General features: G+C 42.0%; 1 protein-coding gene across 3 annotated transcripts in view; it reads left to right on the forward strand.

Annotated features, from left to right (window-relative positions):
- LOC139268860 (citron Rho-interacting kinase-like) overlaps nucleotides 1–16,010 on the forward strand; it is a 336,825-nt gene that overhangs the window by 192,863 nt on the left and 127,952 nt on the right. For all 3 annotated transcript variants that reach the window (XM_070887645.1, XM_070887646.1, XM_070887647.1), the window contains 6 exons: nucleotides 1,078–1,173; nucleotides 1,586–1,702; nucleotides 1,965–2,074; nucleotides 4,281–4,455; nucleotides 4,758–4,955; nucleotides 10,283–10,336. In XM_070887645.1, the coding sequence (XP_070743746.1) occupies nucleotides 1,078–1,173; nucleotides 1,586–1,702; nucleotides 1,965–2,074; nucleotides 4,281–4,455; nucleotides 4,758–4,955; nucleotides 10,283–10,336 (750 nt within the window). The remainder of the gene's footprint in view (nucleotides 1–1,077; nucleotides 1,174–1,585; nucleotides 1,703–1,964; nucleotides 2,075–4,280; nucleotides 4,456–4,757; nucleotides 4,956–10,282; nucleotides 10,337–16,010) is intronic.

Consider the following 16,010-nt stretch of genomic DNA (forward strand, 5'->3'; position numbering starts at 1 on the left):
TGCACTGCTTTTCTTAAGTGCCCAGAAGGTTTTTCGGGAGTGGCTCGATACGCCGACCTAGGTCAAACTGCGAAAAATTGAAAAAACCGGCGCAGACATGAGGGAACCTATGATATAAAATAAAATTTGCCTAGAAAAATCGTAACTAAGTGAGTTACGCCGGCGCAGATCACAGGGGGAAACTTGGGGAAAAAATAAATACGCCAGACAAAATGGCACGCGCCAAATAATGGCGCAAATGACCGGGGAAAATTGAGCCCCTAGTATGCAAAACTAGGACAGGTGAACTTGGAGGGATGAAGAAGAGGGATGTATGGTTATAAACATAATAATTAATGTCCTAAACTTGTTGTGTAATGTGACTCCTAGAATTAACCTGTGGAATTGTCTGCCAAGCAGTGCAGTCATTTAGAAGATGAAAAAAGGAATGATACAAATTCTTGAACCAACAAAGATTGAAGAGATTATAGGTTTTTGGGAAGGAAGAAAATGGACAAACCATGAGTCCTGAAAAAGACCTAAATGAATTTTCTCTACACCAGTGTTCCTATGGAGAAAAACAGCTTCCTTCACTCTGCCAACACATCTTCACCCACTTCTGTAAACAGTCTATGAGCTCGTTTGGTTGTAGAGGTTGTGCATCTCCATCCTCTTTACTGATTCAGTCTAGGGGTGCCCGTTGTGATTACGATAGTCTTGCTGTGATCTTTCGCTGTAGTATGTTTCACAGTGTCCAGTGCACTGCCATCCTATACTGAGTAGATAAAGGTGAATTATGCTGTGCTGGTGTGCTGCCTAACGCTGTATGCTACCTAATATTTTAATGAATGAGTTGCCTGGGGAGATTTAAGTCTTCATTGGATAGCTTATTGAGCTTCGCCACTACATACAAAGTACAAAACAAGTATGTTCTGTAAAGGTTTGATGTTTGCAGAAAGGTTAGGTAATAGCTAAGTTTTAGTTTCATAAAGATTGTGATATGGGTTCTCTTTCCTGTAGCTGCCAGTATACAAGCAAATTAACTAATATGTGTTTATAATGCTATTTGTAATGATCCTGCTCTCTATCCTAACACAGGAGTTGGAGGAGAGCTGGTGTGAGGCCCAGGCAACAGCACAACGTATGGAAACTAGCCTCCGACAGAAAGAACAGCTCTATGAGGACAAAATGAAGGCAAGAGACAGAAAATTAATAATGGAGATTTGATTCTGTAGCAATAGCTGTAAATATCTTGTACTATTCTCAAGGGGGTTAGGCTGAAGTGGTAGTCAGGCCAGATTAGAGCAATGTACAAGAGCAGCAATGTTCTGCAAGCCATATTCAGCACCTTTCCTCTCACTCTCACTACAATGCACCAACTAATCTTAAATGTAGAGCAAATATCTGAGCTTAAAAACTGCTACTAATGAGTTTGTTCGTTCCTTTAGTATAAATGAAGAGAATAATGGGTGCGGTGAAGAGATTTTCCTGAATGGTGCAAAATGAGTCTAAACTTTTCTCCCCATAAGTTCTGAATAATGTTGTTTAGTCATTACTTGCAGAGAGCACCCCACCTTCTGTTCTTACTTATATTGTACTCTCATAGGTTATGGAAGCTCAGGTAAAGATGGGTATTGCAAATAAGGAGTCTTTCGAAGATTCTCGCCTCAGGTATGAGGAGGACTCGCGTAAAAAATGCAAATTGATCGACGATCAGAAAGCGGTACGTGAGAAATTAACCTTAAAGCAAGATAAAGAGTAACTGAAAATGTTTAGCTTTGACTGAAGAGAAACTGAAAAATCGAATCATGGGCTGAATTTGCTGCAAAAATGTACTTTTATAATTCCATTTCAGAGTAAAGTTTACAACTGATTCTCAAGATAGAATTCTTTCTCTCATTTGGGCTTTTGGCCTGCTCCCTGCTGCTTGGTTTTTGTTGTCTGATCCTTGTCTTAATCTGACTGCAATGCATTTCATATTTCAGACTATAACTGCCATGGATTCCAAGGTAAAGTCTCTGGAGCAGAGGATAGCAGAGCTCTCTGAGGCAAACAAACTTGCAGCAAACAGCAGCATCTTCACGCAGAGAAGCATGTGAGTGTTGGACTCTGATGTTTTGTCAAAGTCTGTACAATAAATACATGGCTATAGAGTTAATTGCATTGACAATGTTCTGTGGTTTAATTGTCTAACTCAGTTCATTTATTTAACTTCCTCTCACTTTGTTCTTTACAGTTGCTGTCTCCTAAAATGGTAACTATACAGAGGGTAACTTCTAATCTGTTTTTGGTCAGACATGGCAGGAAAGATGGGGAGCAAGCATGCAATGAAATACATTAAAACATATGTAAACAAAGGGGAAAAGAAAGATAAATAAATCAGGAGAAGTATATTTGATGGGCAAGTAGGATTGGTATACATTGACCTACACCTGGATTTAAATCCAGTCCAAATTAAGGGGATGAGCATCTTCGAATCATAGAAATTTACAGCACAGAAGGAGGCCATTTGTCTCATGTCTGTGGCGGCCGGAAAAAGAACTAACTAGCCGAATCCCACTTTAAAACTCTTGGTCCATAGCCTTGTAGGTTACAGCACTTCAAGTGCATATCCAAGTACTTTTAAAATGTGATGATGGTTTCTGCCTTTTCTGCTCTTTCAAGCAGGGAGTTCCAGACCTCCTCAACTTCCCTGTAATCCCTTTGCCAATTATTTTAAATCTATGCCCCCTGATTATTGACCTCTCTGCTAAGGGAAATAGGTCCTTCCTATCCACTCCATCTAGCCTCCTCATAATTTTTTACACTTCAATTAAGTTTCCCCTCCACCTCCTCTGCTCCAAAGAAAACAACACTAGCTTATCTAATCTTTCCTCATAACAAGATTCTCCAGTTCTGGCCACATCCTCAAATCTCCTGTACCTTCTCTAGTGCAATCTTCTCAGTAAGAATCTTGTATGGAATGAGTTTAGGTCGATCCCAACCCTGTTTTTAGTAGTCATGGACATAGCTGCTGATTTGTGGCTCTAACTGAAAAATGGCCAGAATCGTTGAATATGATTGCCAAAGAACCAGTAAAAATCCTAGAAAATATTAGAATGATACCTTGATTATTTTAGTAACTATCTGCCAATGGGCCCAATTAAAAATGGACAAAATCACAGAATATAATCTCAAAAACACAGGAATCCCATGCAGTAACATCCAAATTTGACAACCTTGCCACTGGATAAAGGCTTAGCTCTGTCAAGCCCGTGTGGTGGCTGAGGCGCAGCAATCACCACACGTTAAAACAATCCGCACACAGGCATGGAATATCGGATCCTCCATTGAAACATCAGTGAACTCATCCCTTTTGGTGTGGAAGCAAGTCATCCTTGTTCGAGGGACCACCTATGATGATGATGTTGATGCTACACCTGATCTATTACTTAATGCTGTTAATACTGGTACTAGGTACCTAAAATAGATCAATTTCCCAGCACCGCTACTATAACAGCTTGCATTTATATAGCACCTTCTAAAATTAAAAAAATAAAAGTCCCCATATACTTCACAAATAGGTGTAATGAAAACAGATACTGTGCCAGGAAGGAAGAGTTAAGGATGAGTTGCAAGGTTTTTACAGGTATATAAAGTGTTGCAGCTGCAGAGAGCTTTAGGGAAGGAGTTTCAAAAATTAGGCAGCAGGAGATAGGGTGGGGAAGATGTTAAGATGGCTGGAGTTAAAGGAGGTGAGCATTTGGGAGGAAATATAGGGCTGGATGTGATTGTAGAAATAGAATAGAGCAAGGTAATTGGAAGGCTTTATGGATAAGTATTTTGAATTTGAATGTGTTGGGGAAAGAGGCAGCTACTGTAGATTTGTGAGACTAGGGTGATGGGCTTGTGCATTACAAGCTATGTGTAGCAGAGTTTTTGACAAATTGAAGTTTAAGGGAAGTGTGGATAGGAAGCCAGCAAAAGCAGTATTGCGAACGGTTGACTCTAATGGAGGCGTGCGCAACAGTCCCTAATGTCCCTCACCTTGATGAACACACATTTCACCAAAGAATAATTTAGCAAAATTTGACACTTTTTTTTTTAGGTAGCAGTATTGGTAATTTACAATTTGAAAAAAAGAGTAAATGAGGGGCAAATGGAAATGTGTCAAATAAATAAACAAAATGAAGGGCTATTTCACCCAAAAGCAAGTCTTTTGATGGGTGCTCTCTTGGGCAGCCACTGTCCCTCGGCCTGGCTAGCTGCTTCTGTAGCCATTGTATATATTTACAATTGTAACTATCTAAATTTCATGACAGGAAGGCACAGGAAGAGATGGTTGCAGAGCTCAGGCAGCAGAAGTTTTACTTGGAGACTCAGGCGGGGAAGTTGGATGCTCATAACCAGAAACTGGAGGAACAAATGGATAAAATCAACCAGGATGAACAAAGCAGCAAAAACAAGCGACTAGAGCTCGAGACCAAACTCCGAGAGGTGAGAACACACGAATGATAAGAAACAGGACATAGATGATAAAACTTGAATATCCGTCCTCTGCATCTAAGTGAACAACTGGTGTTAATGGTTTGTTATTTGGTTAGTAATAGTAATAGTTGTTGTGATAATGGTTTTGGAAACTGATGCTTTTACCTGTGTAAACCCATCAATTTCGATAAGCTTCCCAATACACTAATTCAGCTTGTTTGCCCTTGCAGTAAACCTGTGGTAAGATTAGTACACATTGCAGCAAACATCGCTGTTTGCGCTATATGTCATATTTTTGTACCATTCCACAGGTCAGCCTGGAGCATGAGCAACAGAAATTGGAGCTGAAGAAACGGGGGAATGAGTTGCAGCTAGCTCTGCAAGAGAAGGAAGCTCAGATTAGGAGTCTGCAAAGTACAAAAACTGCTCTGGAGAACCAATTGCAAATGGCCAAGGCAGAGCTGGAGGAGACCACTGCAGAGGCAGAGGAGGAGATCCGATCTCTGAGGGTCAGTACTGTGAGATATTCACAGAGCACAAGCACACACAGCTTCTAACATGGTGGGCAGCTCTCCCGGAAGTCTCCGGAACCTGCTGCTTCTGTTCAATTATTAACTCTAGTTGCAGTACACAATACGTCCACATCCATCGTGTGGGAGCTACAAACATTACAAGCTTATAGACATTACACTTCTCCTTCCTTAATGAAGAAGTTATTGTAACAACATCATACATAACTTGCATATTTATTCATAACACAGAATATAGACTTATTTTTTTCCATATTTACAAATTTAACTTAACCACTTGTTTTCTGTGTCGAAGAGGATACTGTCGCTCTCGAACAGAACCTTCCAAACATGGTGTTGAATCTAAACTAATTCGAGGCTCATCCTGAGGAACGTTTTCCTCCACGGAATTTCCTTGATTTTCATTTGAACTCACTCTAACTTCAGGCTGTTTGTTTTCCTGACTCGGACCCAGACTTATATTCTGATTTTCTCTTTGATTTGTTTCCAGTACATTAGATGTAGGATATGCTACTGGTATATCAAAACTATCTGATGAGTCAGAAATAATTGAATCATTCCCACCTTCAACTCCTCCCATGTCTGTAGGTAAAATATGATCAATATGAACAAACCTAACCTGTCCATTATCAAACATCTTTACCAAATATGTGCGATGACCACATATCTTCACTACTCTTCCTAGTAACCACTTTAACCATTTATTGTGATGGTTCTTCACTCTCTCCTTCTGATTCAATTTTACACTTCTCTCTTTTACTTTACCTCTATCATGATTCTCTTTCTGTCTTAATTGTGTCTCTTCTACGGACTGTGCCAAATTTGGTTTTAACAATGAGAATCTGGTTCATGGCTGTCGTTTGAGAAACAACTCTGCTGGTGTTCTAGTATGAGGAGTATTACGATATGTAATCAAAGAATTAGCCAATTTGTGATCCAATGACAACTGTTGTTTCTTTAGATTTGGATCTAACGTTTGTTTTATGAGGGCACGTTTTACAATTTGTACAGTGCGCGCTGCTGCACCATTCGAAGTAGGGTGGTATGGTGGAACCTTGTTTCACACCATTTTTGCTCGTGAACTGTGCAAATTCTTCTGAACGAAATTGTGGTCCATTATCTGAAACAATTTCTTCAGGGAGGCCAAATGAAGAAAATAAACTTCGCAAAATCTCCAATGTTTTACTTGTTATTTTCCACATTGGAAACACCTCAACCCACTTCGATTGGCTATCAATCACAATGAACAATTGTTGTCCTTCTAGCTCAGCAAAATCAACATTTAGCCTTTGCCATACCCTGGGAGGCCATTTCCATGGCTGTAATGGTACTGATGATGGTTGCTTGCTTACCGATTGACATGTTGTACACTGACTCACGATGTTCTCTATATCTTTATCAAGACCTGGCCACCATAAATAACTACGTGCAAAACTTTTGATCAAGCACATTCCCAGGTGTTGGTCATGGAGGTCTCCTAATAATTTGGACTTGAATTTATTTAGTATAATCACTCTTACACCCCACATGATACGATCTTTATCGACTGATAATTCATTCCTTCGAATGAAGAATGTATGAATATCTTTGTCTGTTATATGGTTTGGCCATCCATTTGCAATATAATCATACACCTTTGACATCACTGGGTCACATTTGGTTACTCTACCAATCTCTTCAGCTATGACTGGCAGTTCATCAATGTATGAAAAAAAAAACACATCTTCCCTATCGCTGTAACTTGTGATGGGGAAGGCAATCTAGACATTGCATCAGCATTACTGTGATCAGCTGATCATCTATATTCAATATCATATGTATATGCTGACAAAATCAAAGCTCTTCTCTGCATTCGGGCTGCAGCTAATGTTGGAACTGGGGACTTTGGATGGAGGATTGCTGTTAGGGGCTTATGGTCCGTAACGATGATAAACTTACGACCATACAAATATTTGTGAAACTTCTTGACCCCAAAAATTAATGTCAAAGCTTCCCTTTCAATTTGCGAATAATTCCTCTCTCTGGCACTGAGAGTGCGTGAAGCAAAAGCAATTGGTCTCTCTTCCCCACTACATAATACATGAGAGATTACTGCCCCAACGCCATACGGAGAGGCATCACATGCTAGCTTAATCTCCTTCGATATATCATAGTGAACTAACATGGTGCTCTCGACCAATTTGCTTTTACACTCCTTGAATGCTGTATCGCATTCGTTTGACCACTTCCAATGGACCTGTTTTTTTTCAAAAGTTTATTCAATGGATGCAATACTGTAGCCAAATTTGGTAGGAACTTCCCATAATAGTTCAAAAGACCCAAGAATGAATGAAGTTCAGTGACATTCCTGGGAGTGGGTGCATTTCTAATTGCATCCAGCTTTCCCATGGTTGGATATAAACCATCTTTGTCTACTCTGTACCCTAAGTACTCCACTGAGTTTTGAAATAACTCACGCTTACGAGCAGACACTTGTACTCTGTGCTTCTCTAGCCGTTTGAGGACTTCATTCAATAAGTTATTATGAATTTGCCTATTTGGTGCTGAAATTAATGTCATCCAAATAACATACTACCTCTTCAATACCTTGCAAAATCTGGTTCATCGCCCCTTGGAATATGGCAGGGCCAGAAGACATTCCAAATGGTAGCCTATTAAATTGATACAGGCCTAGATGAGTATTTATAGTCAAGCTGGACTCCTTATCTAGTTCAAGCTGCAAGTAAATATTCGTAAGATCCAGTTTTGAGAAGATCTGACCACCTGTCAGTGTTGTGAACAAATCTTCTATATTTAGCAATGTATTGGGGACATTACCCTCTAGAACCTGGTTTACGGTTACTTTATAATCACCACACAATCTTACCTTGCCATCGGACTTGGGTACAACAGCAATGGGTGTAGCCCAATTACATGGATCTATCTTACAAATAATGTTCTCAGTCTCTAGTCTTTTGCATTCTTGCTCAACCTTCTCCTTGCGTGCATATGGTACGGAACGTGGCTTACAGTAAGCCGATCTAGCCTGACACTCGCCTTGGAGCCTTGGATTGGACTGCCCTTTTCACAGAACATCTTCGGATAACTCTTGATAACATCATCCGTTGATGCAAATCTCACTTCCACACGAAGAATCTCACTCCAATCCAGCTTCAGTGAGCTCAACCAATTTCTTCCTAGTCAGGCAGGCTTGTCGCCTTTCACTACTATTAGAGGCAAGTTCTGGAATTGATCCTTGGATTTCACCGGTACGGTGATACGACCTACCACAGGAATTTTCTCTCCCGAGTAGCCTCGCAGCTCTATCTTGGATTTCTCCAATGGGAAATCATGCAATTTGTTGAGGTATAGCGACTCCGGTACTACAATCACGGATGCACCCGTGTCGATTTCCATTGGTATCTTGAATCCCGCAACATCTATGTGGATTTGGATACTTTCCGAATCGTGGTCCGTTAACCTCGTGCTCCCGATGACGTGTAACTCTAACATCTCCACGTCCTTTTGTTGTTGTTCCATGCTATGTAGTCTCTGGGGATTTCTACTCAAAGCTTTGAACACTGGACGCATAGCTTTGAAAGCTGATTTACCTTTCAGTCGGCATGCCTTCGCAAGATGCCCAGTCTCTTTGCAGAAGAAACACTGCCTTCACATGTGGACAACTTTGAGCAATGTGTTGTCCCAGGCACCTATAGCACGACTTCGATGCTCTGCTAGAATTTCTAGTTTCTGAAACTTTGGGCCCCCACCGCCTTTTACTTGGAATCTGCAGGCGATTTACCTCGGTTGACTGACGTAATTATTATGAAATTCTCGGGAATATTGATCGGCCATGCCCATCGACCTCGCTGTCTGACAAACAAGCTCAAAAGTCAAGTCATCCGTCGTCAATAACTTTCTTCTGATCGCATAAATTTTCACCCCATAAACAAAACTATCCCGCAATGCTTGGTTTTGAAAGTTTCCAAAATTACAGTGAATAGATAGCTTTTTTTAATGCTACAATGTAATCACTGATACTTTCATCAGCCTTTTGATGTCGTATACCGAAACGATAGCTTTCAGCAATTCCTAACGGTTTGGGGTTATAGTGCTGCTCCAGCTTCGTTAAAATCTCATTAAGCGTTGTGTCCTTTGGCTCGTCAGGCACAAGCAGATTTACAAGGGTTTCATACAATTCAGGTCCAGCTACAGATAAGAAGATAGCTCACTTCTGTTCCAATATCACCTGATTCTGGACTGCATTGTCTGGAACTTCGATTATGTTATTTGCAGTGAAATACATTTCTAGCCAATCCACATAAGCTTTAAAACGTTCCCGGTCATGTCTATATTCACCCAAATGTCCCATTACACCTGCAGGTGCTGAAATTTTAATTTCTAGCTGTTCACACAGTGTGTTGTATTTTACCTCGGATTTTGTAGCCTTTTCCAAAGACAGAGAAGCTCCCAAAGTCTCTCAGTCGGCTGGCTGAATCCTTCAACAAAATTTCAGCTTTAAATCATCTGAAAAATCCAATCTCGTCACCAAATGTGATATATTCACAGAGCACAAGCTCACACAGCTTCTAACATGGCAGGCAGCTCTCTCAGAATTCTCCGGAATCTGTTGCTTCTGTTTAGTTATTAACTCTGTAGTTGCAGTACACAATACGTCCACATCCACAGTGTGGAGCTACAAACATTACACCACCTGTTTATTTTTGGAAGACTCTCTGGAAATGCTGTTTGAAATCTCAAAGCTGTATAGTGGGAGGAAAGTGTAATTTGCCATAATTTGTAAAGTAACCAAGGAAACAAACAATTTTTGAGCAAGTTCTTTACAGACTGCTGTGGACACGACATGGTAATGAAGTGCATATTAACTGGAGATGCCTTTGCTAGTGCGCAATGTCTGAAATCATCACTCACATTTGAGAGAGACCTTGAGTTGAATTGCTGCTTCACCCTAAATATAAATTGAGATCCATGCACTTTCTAGTGCAACAGTTATCCTTTGTTACCTGTTTTATGCTTTGTGATAACGTGAATGCTGCCCACAGATCACTACCTCCCAATTACTTAGTCACTGGAGTGTAACAGCTTCTTATCACATCAGAGGAAATACTGCACAAAATGTCCGCTTTCATCTGGGATATTTAATGCATAAACAATGGTAATGGCAGGTAGCCAAGATAGATTTTAACATGTATAAATGTCTCCCTTTAACAAATTTAACATGTGTGATATATCTGTAGAATTCATTGTTCATTATACAGAATAGTTACTTGGCAGAATCTTGTGATATTTTGTTTCTCTTTCCACAGGCACACCGTGATGAAATTCACAACAAGTTTGAAACCCTTCGAGAGAGTTGCACAGTATGTACTGAGCACTTGAAACATTTTACTCTGATAGCAAGCATTAATATTAACAGCTTTTCAATTGTTTTTCTTTGCTGAATTGTTGGATTGATGAAGGAGACTAACTCCAAGAGAATGGAATATATAATGAGTTAATCCTCTGGCTAACTATGCTTTAACCTTAGGAACCTTAATGTAACCTTGGAGTGCCTTAATGTGGCAGGGAGATAGGCCGGGATGTAGCATTAGAGAGGAGAAACAAGGTGCACAGAGGATTGGGAGAGACAGATAGCACTAGAGTAAGAAATAGTACAGTATTAGGTGGGGTCAGACTAAGAGAATACACGAAGGTCTAAGATAGGTTTATAGTGCATGTGTGTGAATGCACGGTGTGGTAAATAAGGTTGGTGAGTTGCAGGTGCAAATAGCCACATAGGAATATGATGTGGTGATAACGGAGATCTGCCTTAAAAAAGGGCAGGATTTGGTGCTATAATATTCCTTGATATAAGATGTTTAGGAAAGATAAGGAAGGAAAGAAAGGAGGTGGGGTGGCAGTCTTGATTAAAGAATATTACAGTGCTTGGGTGTAATAATTCAAAAGACTTGTTACTGTAAACTGCCTCAGGTGTAACCCGCGTGACATGGTACCTGCTTTTAGATACCAGTGACCGCGCACTCGCGCCTACAGCCCTATGATCTCCGACAGTGGCGCCCCCTGGTGTCTGGTGACCCCAAGCATAAATACATAACAACATCCCCTTTCAAGATCTTAATATCAGTCATTTTACAAATTAAGACGATCTGGGACTTTCCACTCACAAGTTGATCACCTCAGTTCAACTTCAATTCTAGGTGAGCATTCTAAGTCAGTTGTGACTGAAGGCTGAGTAACCGATCTGATGGGAGTGGTAATGACCACATCAGGGACTGGAGGTCCAGTATCAATAATGACAACAGAGTCCTCTAATGAATGAACATTGGTTGGTCACTGACTGCATAGAAACATAGAAAATAGGTGCAGGAGTAGGCCATTTGGCCCTTCGAGCCTGCACCGCCATTCAATAAGATCATGGCTGATCATTTCCTCAGTACCCCTTTCCTGCTTTCTCTCCATACCCCTTGATCACTTTAGCCGAAGAGCCATATCTAACTCCCTCTTGAATATATCCAATGAACTGGCATCAACAACTCTCTGCGGTAGGGAATTGCACAGGTTAACAACTCTCTGAGTGAAGAAGTTTCTCCTCATCTCAGTCCTAAATGGCCTACCCCTTATCCTAAGACTATGTCCCCTGGTTCTGGACTTCCCCATCATCGGGAACATTCTTCCCGCATCTAACCTGTTAAGTCCCGTCAATCTTATAAGTTTCTATGAGATCCCCTCTCATCCTTCTAAACTCCAGTGTATAAAGGCCCAGTTGATCCAGTTTCTCCTCATATGTCGGTCCCGCCATCCCGGGAATCAGTCTGGTGAACCTTCGCTGCACTCCCTCAATAGCAAGAACGTCCTTCCTCAGATTAGGAGACCAAAACTGAACACACTATTCCAGGTGAGGCCTCACCAAGACCCTGTACAACTGCAGTAAGACCTCCCTGCTCCTATACTCAAATCCCCTGGCTATGAAGGCCAACATACCATTTGCCTTCTTCACCGCCTGCTGTACCTGCATGCCAACTTTCAATGACACCCAGGTCTCGTTGCACCTCCCCCTTTCCTAATCTGCCGCCATTCAGATAATATTCTGCCTTCGTGTTTTTGCCCTCAAAGTGGATAACCTCACATTTATCCACATTATACTGCATCTGCCATGCATTTGCCCACTCACCTAACCTGTCCAAGTCACCCTGCAGCCTTTTAGTGTCCTCCTCACAGATCACACTGCCACCCAGTTTAATATCATCTGCAGACTTGGAGATATTGCACTCAATTCTTTCATCTAAATCATTAATGTATATTGTAAACAGCTGGAGTCCCAGCACTGAGCCCTGCGGAACTCCACTAGTCACTGCCTGCCATTCTGAAAAGGACCCGTTTATCCCGACTCTCTGTTTCCTGTCTGCCAACCAGTTCTCTATCCACGTCAATACATTACACACTATTACATACATTTGCATACCAATCTCTTGTGTGGGACCTTGTCAAAAGCCTTTTGATAGTCGAAATACACCACATCCACTGGTTCTCCCTTGTCCACTCTACTAGTTACATGCTCAAAAAATTCCAAAAGATTTGTCAAGCATGGTTTCCCTTTCATAACTCCATGCTGACTTGGACTGATCCTGTCATTGCTTTCCAAATGCGTTGCTATTTCATCTTTAATAATTGATTCCAACATTTTCCCCACTACTGATGTCAGGCTAACCGATCTATAATTGCCCGTTTTCTCTCTCCCTCCTTTTTTAAACAATGGTGTTACATTAGCTACCCTCCAGTCCATAGGAACTGATCCAGAGTCGATAGACTGTTGGAAAATGATCACCACTATTTCTAGGGCCACTTCCTTAAGTACTCTGGGATGCAGACTATCAGGCCCCGGGGATTTATCAGCCTTCAATTCCATCAATTTCCCTAACACAATTTCCCACTTTATAAGGATATCCTTCAGTTCCTCTTTCTCACTAGACCCTCGGTCCCCTAGTATTTCCGGAAGGTTATTTGTGTCTTCCTTCGTGAAAACAGAACCAAAGTATTTGTTTAACTGGTTTGCTATTTCTTTGTTCTCCATTTATAAATTCATCTGAATCTGACTGCCAGGGACCTACGTTTGTCTTCACTAATCTTTATCTCTTCACATATCTATAGAAGCTTTTGCAGTCAGTTTTTATGTTCCCTGCAAGCTTCCGCTCATGCTCTATTTCCCCCCTGCTAATTAAACCCTTTGTCCTCCTCTGCTGTATTACAAAATTCTCCCAGTCCTCAGGTTTGCTGCTTTTTCTGGCCAATTTATATGCCTCTTCCTTGGATTTAACACTATCCTTAATTTCCCTTGTTAGCCACGGCTGAGCTAACTTCCTCGTTTTATTTTTACTCCAGACAGGGATGTACAATTGTTGAAGTTCATCCATGTGATCTTTAAATGTTTGCCATTGCCTATCCACCGTCAACCCTTTAAGTATCACTCGCCAGTCTATTCTAGCCAATTCATGTCTCATACCATCGAAGTTACCTTTCCCCAAGTTCAGAACCCTAGGCTCTGAATTAACTCTGTCACTCTCCGTCTTAATAAAGAATTCTACCATATTATGGTCACTCTTCCCCAAGGGGCCTCGCAGAACAAGGTTGTTAATGAGTCCTTTCTCATTACACATCACCCAGTCTAGGATGGCCAGCCCTCTAGTTGGTTCCTCGACATATTGGTCTAGAAAACCATCCGTAACACACTCCAGGAAATCTTCCTCCACCGCATTGCGACCAGTTTGGTTAGCCCAGTCAATATGTAGATTAAAGTCGCCCATGATAAGTGCTGTACCTTTATTGCATACATCCCTAATTTCTTGGTTGATGCTGTCCCCATCCTCATTACTACTGTTTGGTGGTCTGTACACAACTCCCACTAGCGTTTTCTGCCCTTTGGTATTCCGTAGCTTCACCCTTACGGATTCCACATCATCCAAGCTAATGTCCTTCTTTACTATTGCATTAATTTCCTCTTTAACCAGCAACGCCACCCCACCTCCTTTTCCTTTCTGTCTATCCTTCCTAAATGTTGAATACCCATGGATGTTGAGTTCACAGCCTTGGTCACCCTGGAGCCATGTCTCCTTGATGCCAATTACATCATATACGTTAACTGCTTTCTGCGCAGTTAATTCGTCCACCTTATTCCGAATACTGATCACATTGAGGCACAGAGCCTTCAGGCTTGTCTTTTTAACACCCTTTGCCCCTTTAGGATTTTGCTGTAATGTGGCCCTTTTTGCTTTTTAGCCTTGGTTTCTCTGTCCTCCACTTTTACTTTCCTTCTTTCTATCTTTTGCTTTGGCACCATTCTACTTCCCTCTGTCTCCCTGCATAGGTTCTCATCCCCCTGCAATATTAATTTAAACACTCCCCAACAGCACTAGCAAACACTCCCCCTAGGACATTGGTTCCGGTCCTGCCCAGGTGCAGACCGTCCGGTTTGTACTGGTCCCACCTCCCCCAGAACCGATTCCAATGTCCCAGGAATTTGAATCCCTCCCTTCTGCACCACTCCTCAAGCCATGTATTCATCTGAGCCATCCTGCGATTCCTACTCTGACTAGCACGTGGCAGTGGTAGCAATCCTGAGATTACTACTTTTGAGGTCCTACTTGTTAATTTAGCTCCTAGCTCCCTAAATTCATCTTGTAGGACCTCATCCCATTTTTTACCTATATTGTTGGTACCACGACAACTGGCTGTTTACCCGCCCCCTTCAAAATGTCCTGCACCCGCTCTGAGACATCCTTGACCCTTGCACCAGGGAGGGAAAATACCATCCTGGAGTCTCTGTTACGACCACAGAAACATCTATCTATTCCCCTTACAATAGAATTCCCTAACACTATAGCTCTCCCACTCTTTTTCCTGCCCTCCTGTGCAGCAGAGCCACCCATGGTGCCATGGACTTGGCTGCTGCTGCCCTCCCCTGATGAGTCATCTCCCTCAACAGTACCCAAAGCGGTGTATCTGTTTTGCAGGGGGATGACTGCAGGGGACCCCTGCACTACCTTCCTTCCACTGCTCCTCCTGTTGGTCACCCATCCCCTATCTGGCTGTGTAACCATTACCTGCGGTAAGACCAACTCACTAAACATGCTATTCACGTCATTCTCAGCATCGTAGATGCTCCAATCAATCCACCCACAGCTCCAGTGCCGCAATGCGGTCTGTCAGGAGCTGCTGCCGGATACACTTCCCAATGTAGTAGTCAGGGATACTGGAAGCGTCCCTGACTTCCCACATAGTACAGGAGGAGCATAACACAAGTCCGAGCTCTCCTGCCATGACTTAACCCCTAGATTAACTTAATTTGGCAACAATAATGCTAAAGGTTACTTACTGATAAAGAAAAGAAAAATAAAAACTACTCACCAATCACTTACCCCTTGGCTGTGATGTTACCTTTCGATTTCTTTCTACTTCTTTGCCTTCTCTCCCTGCTGCAGCTGCACCAGTAGGCCTCTCCGACTCACCACGCTGGTCCCCGGACTCCCCGCTGGCCTTCCTCAAGCGGCTCCAGTTCATCCGTGTGCCGCAGTTTTATCTGATCAACATGATCGAAGGGCCGAATGGCCTACTCCTACACCTATTACCTATTTTCTATGTTTCCTGCATCTTTGCCCATTCTTGAGCATGACAATAAACACTCTCTTTTCTTCCTTGGCTGTAACAGTACCCGTGATCCACTTTGGACCTTGACCATAGTTCAGTACATAAACCGGATCGTTGACAGAGATGTGACGTGACACAGCAACACAATCATGATACTCTTGCTGACTATGACATCTGTTTTCAACACGATCATTCAAATTGGGATGAACAAGAGAGAGCTTGGCCTTGAGATTTCTCTTCAACAGTAGTTCAGCAGGGGAGATCCTAGTAAGCGTATGAGATCTGGTCCTGTAACTGAGCAGTATACAGGACAAGCGAGACTGCAGTGAACCCCAAGTTACACGTTTCATACACTGCTTGATCTTTTGAGTTGCATGCTTTGCTTGACCATTT

This window comes from Pristiophorus japonicus, chromosome 8 (genome assembly GCF_044704955.1).
Source record: "Pristiophorus japonicus isolate sPriJap1 chromosome 8, sPriJap1.hap1, whole genome shotgun sequence".
NCBI lineage: Eukaryota > Metazoa > Chordata > Chondrichthyes > Pristiophoridae > Pristiophorus > Pristiophorus japonicus.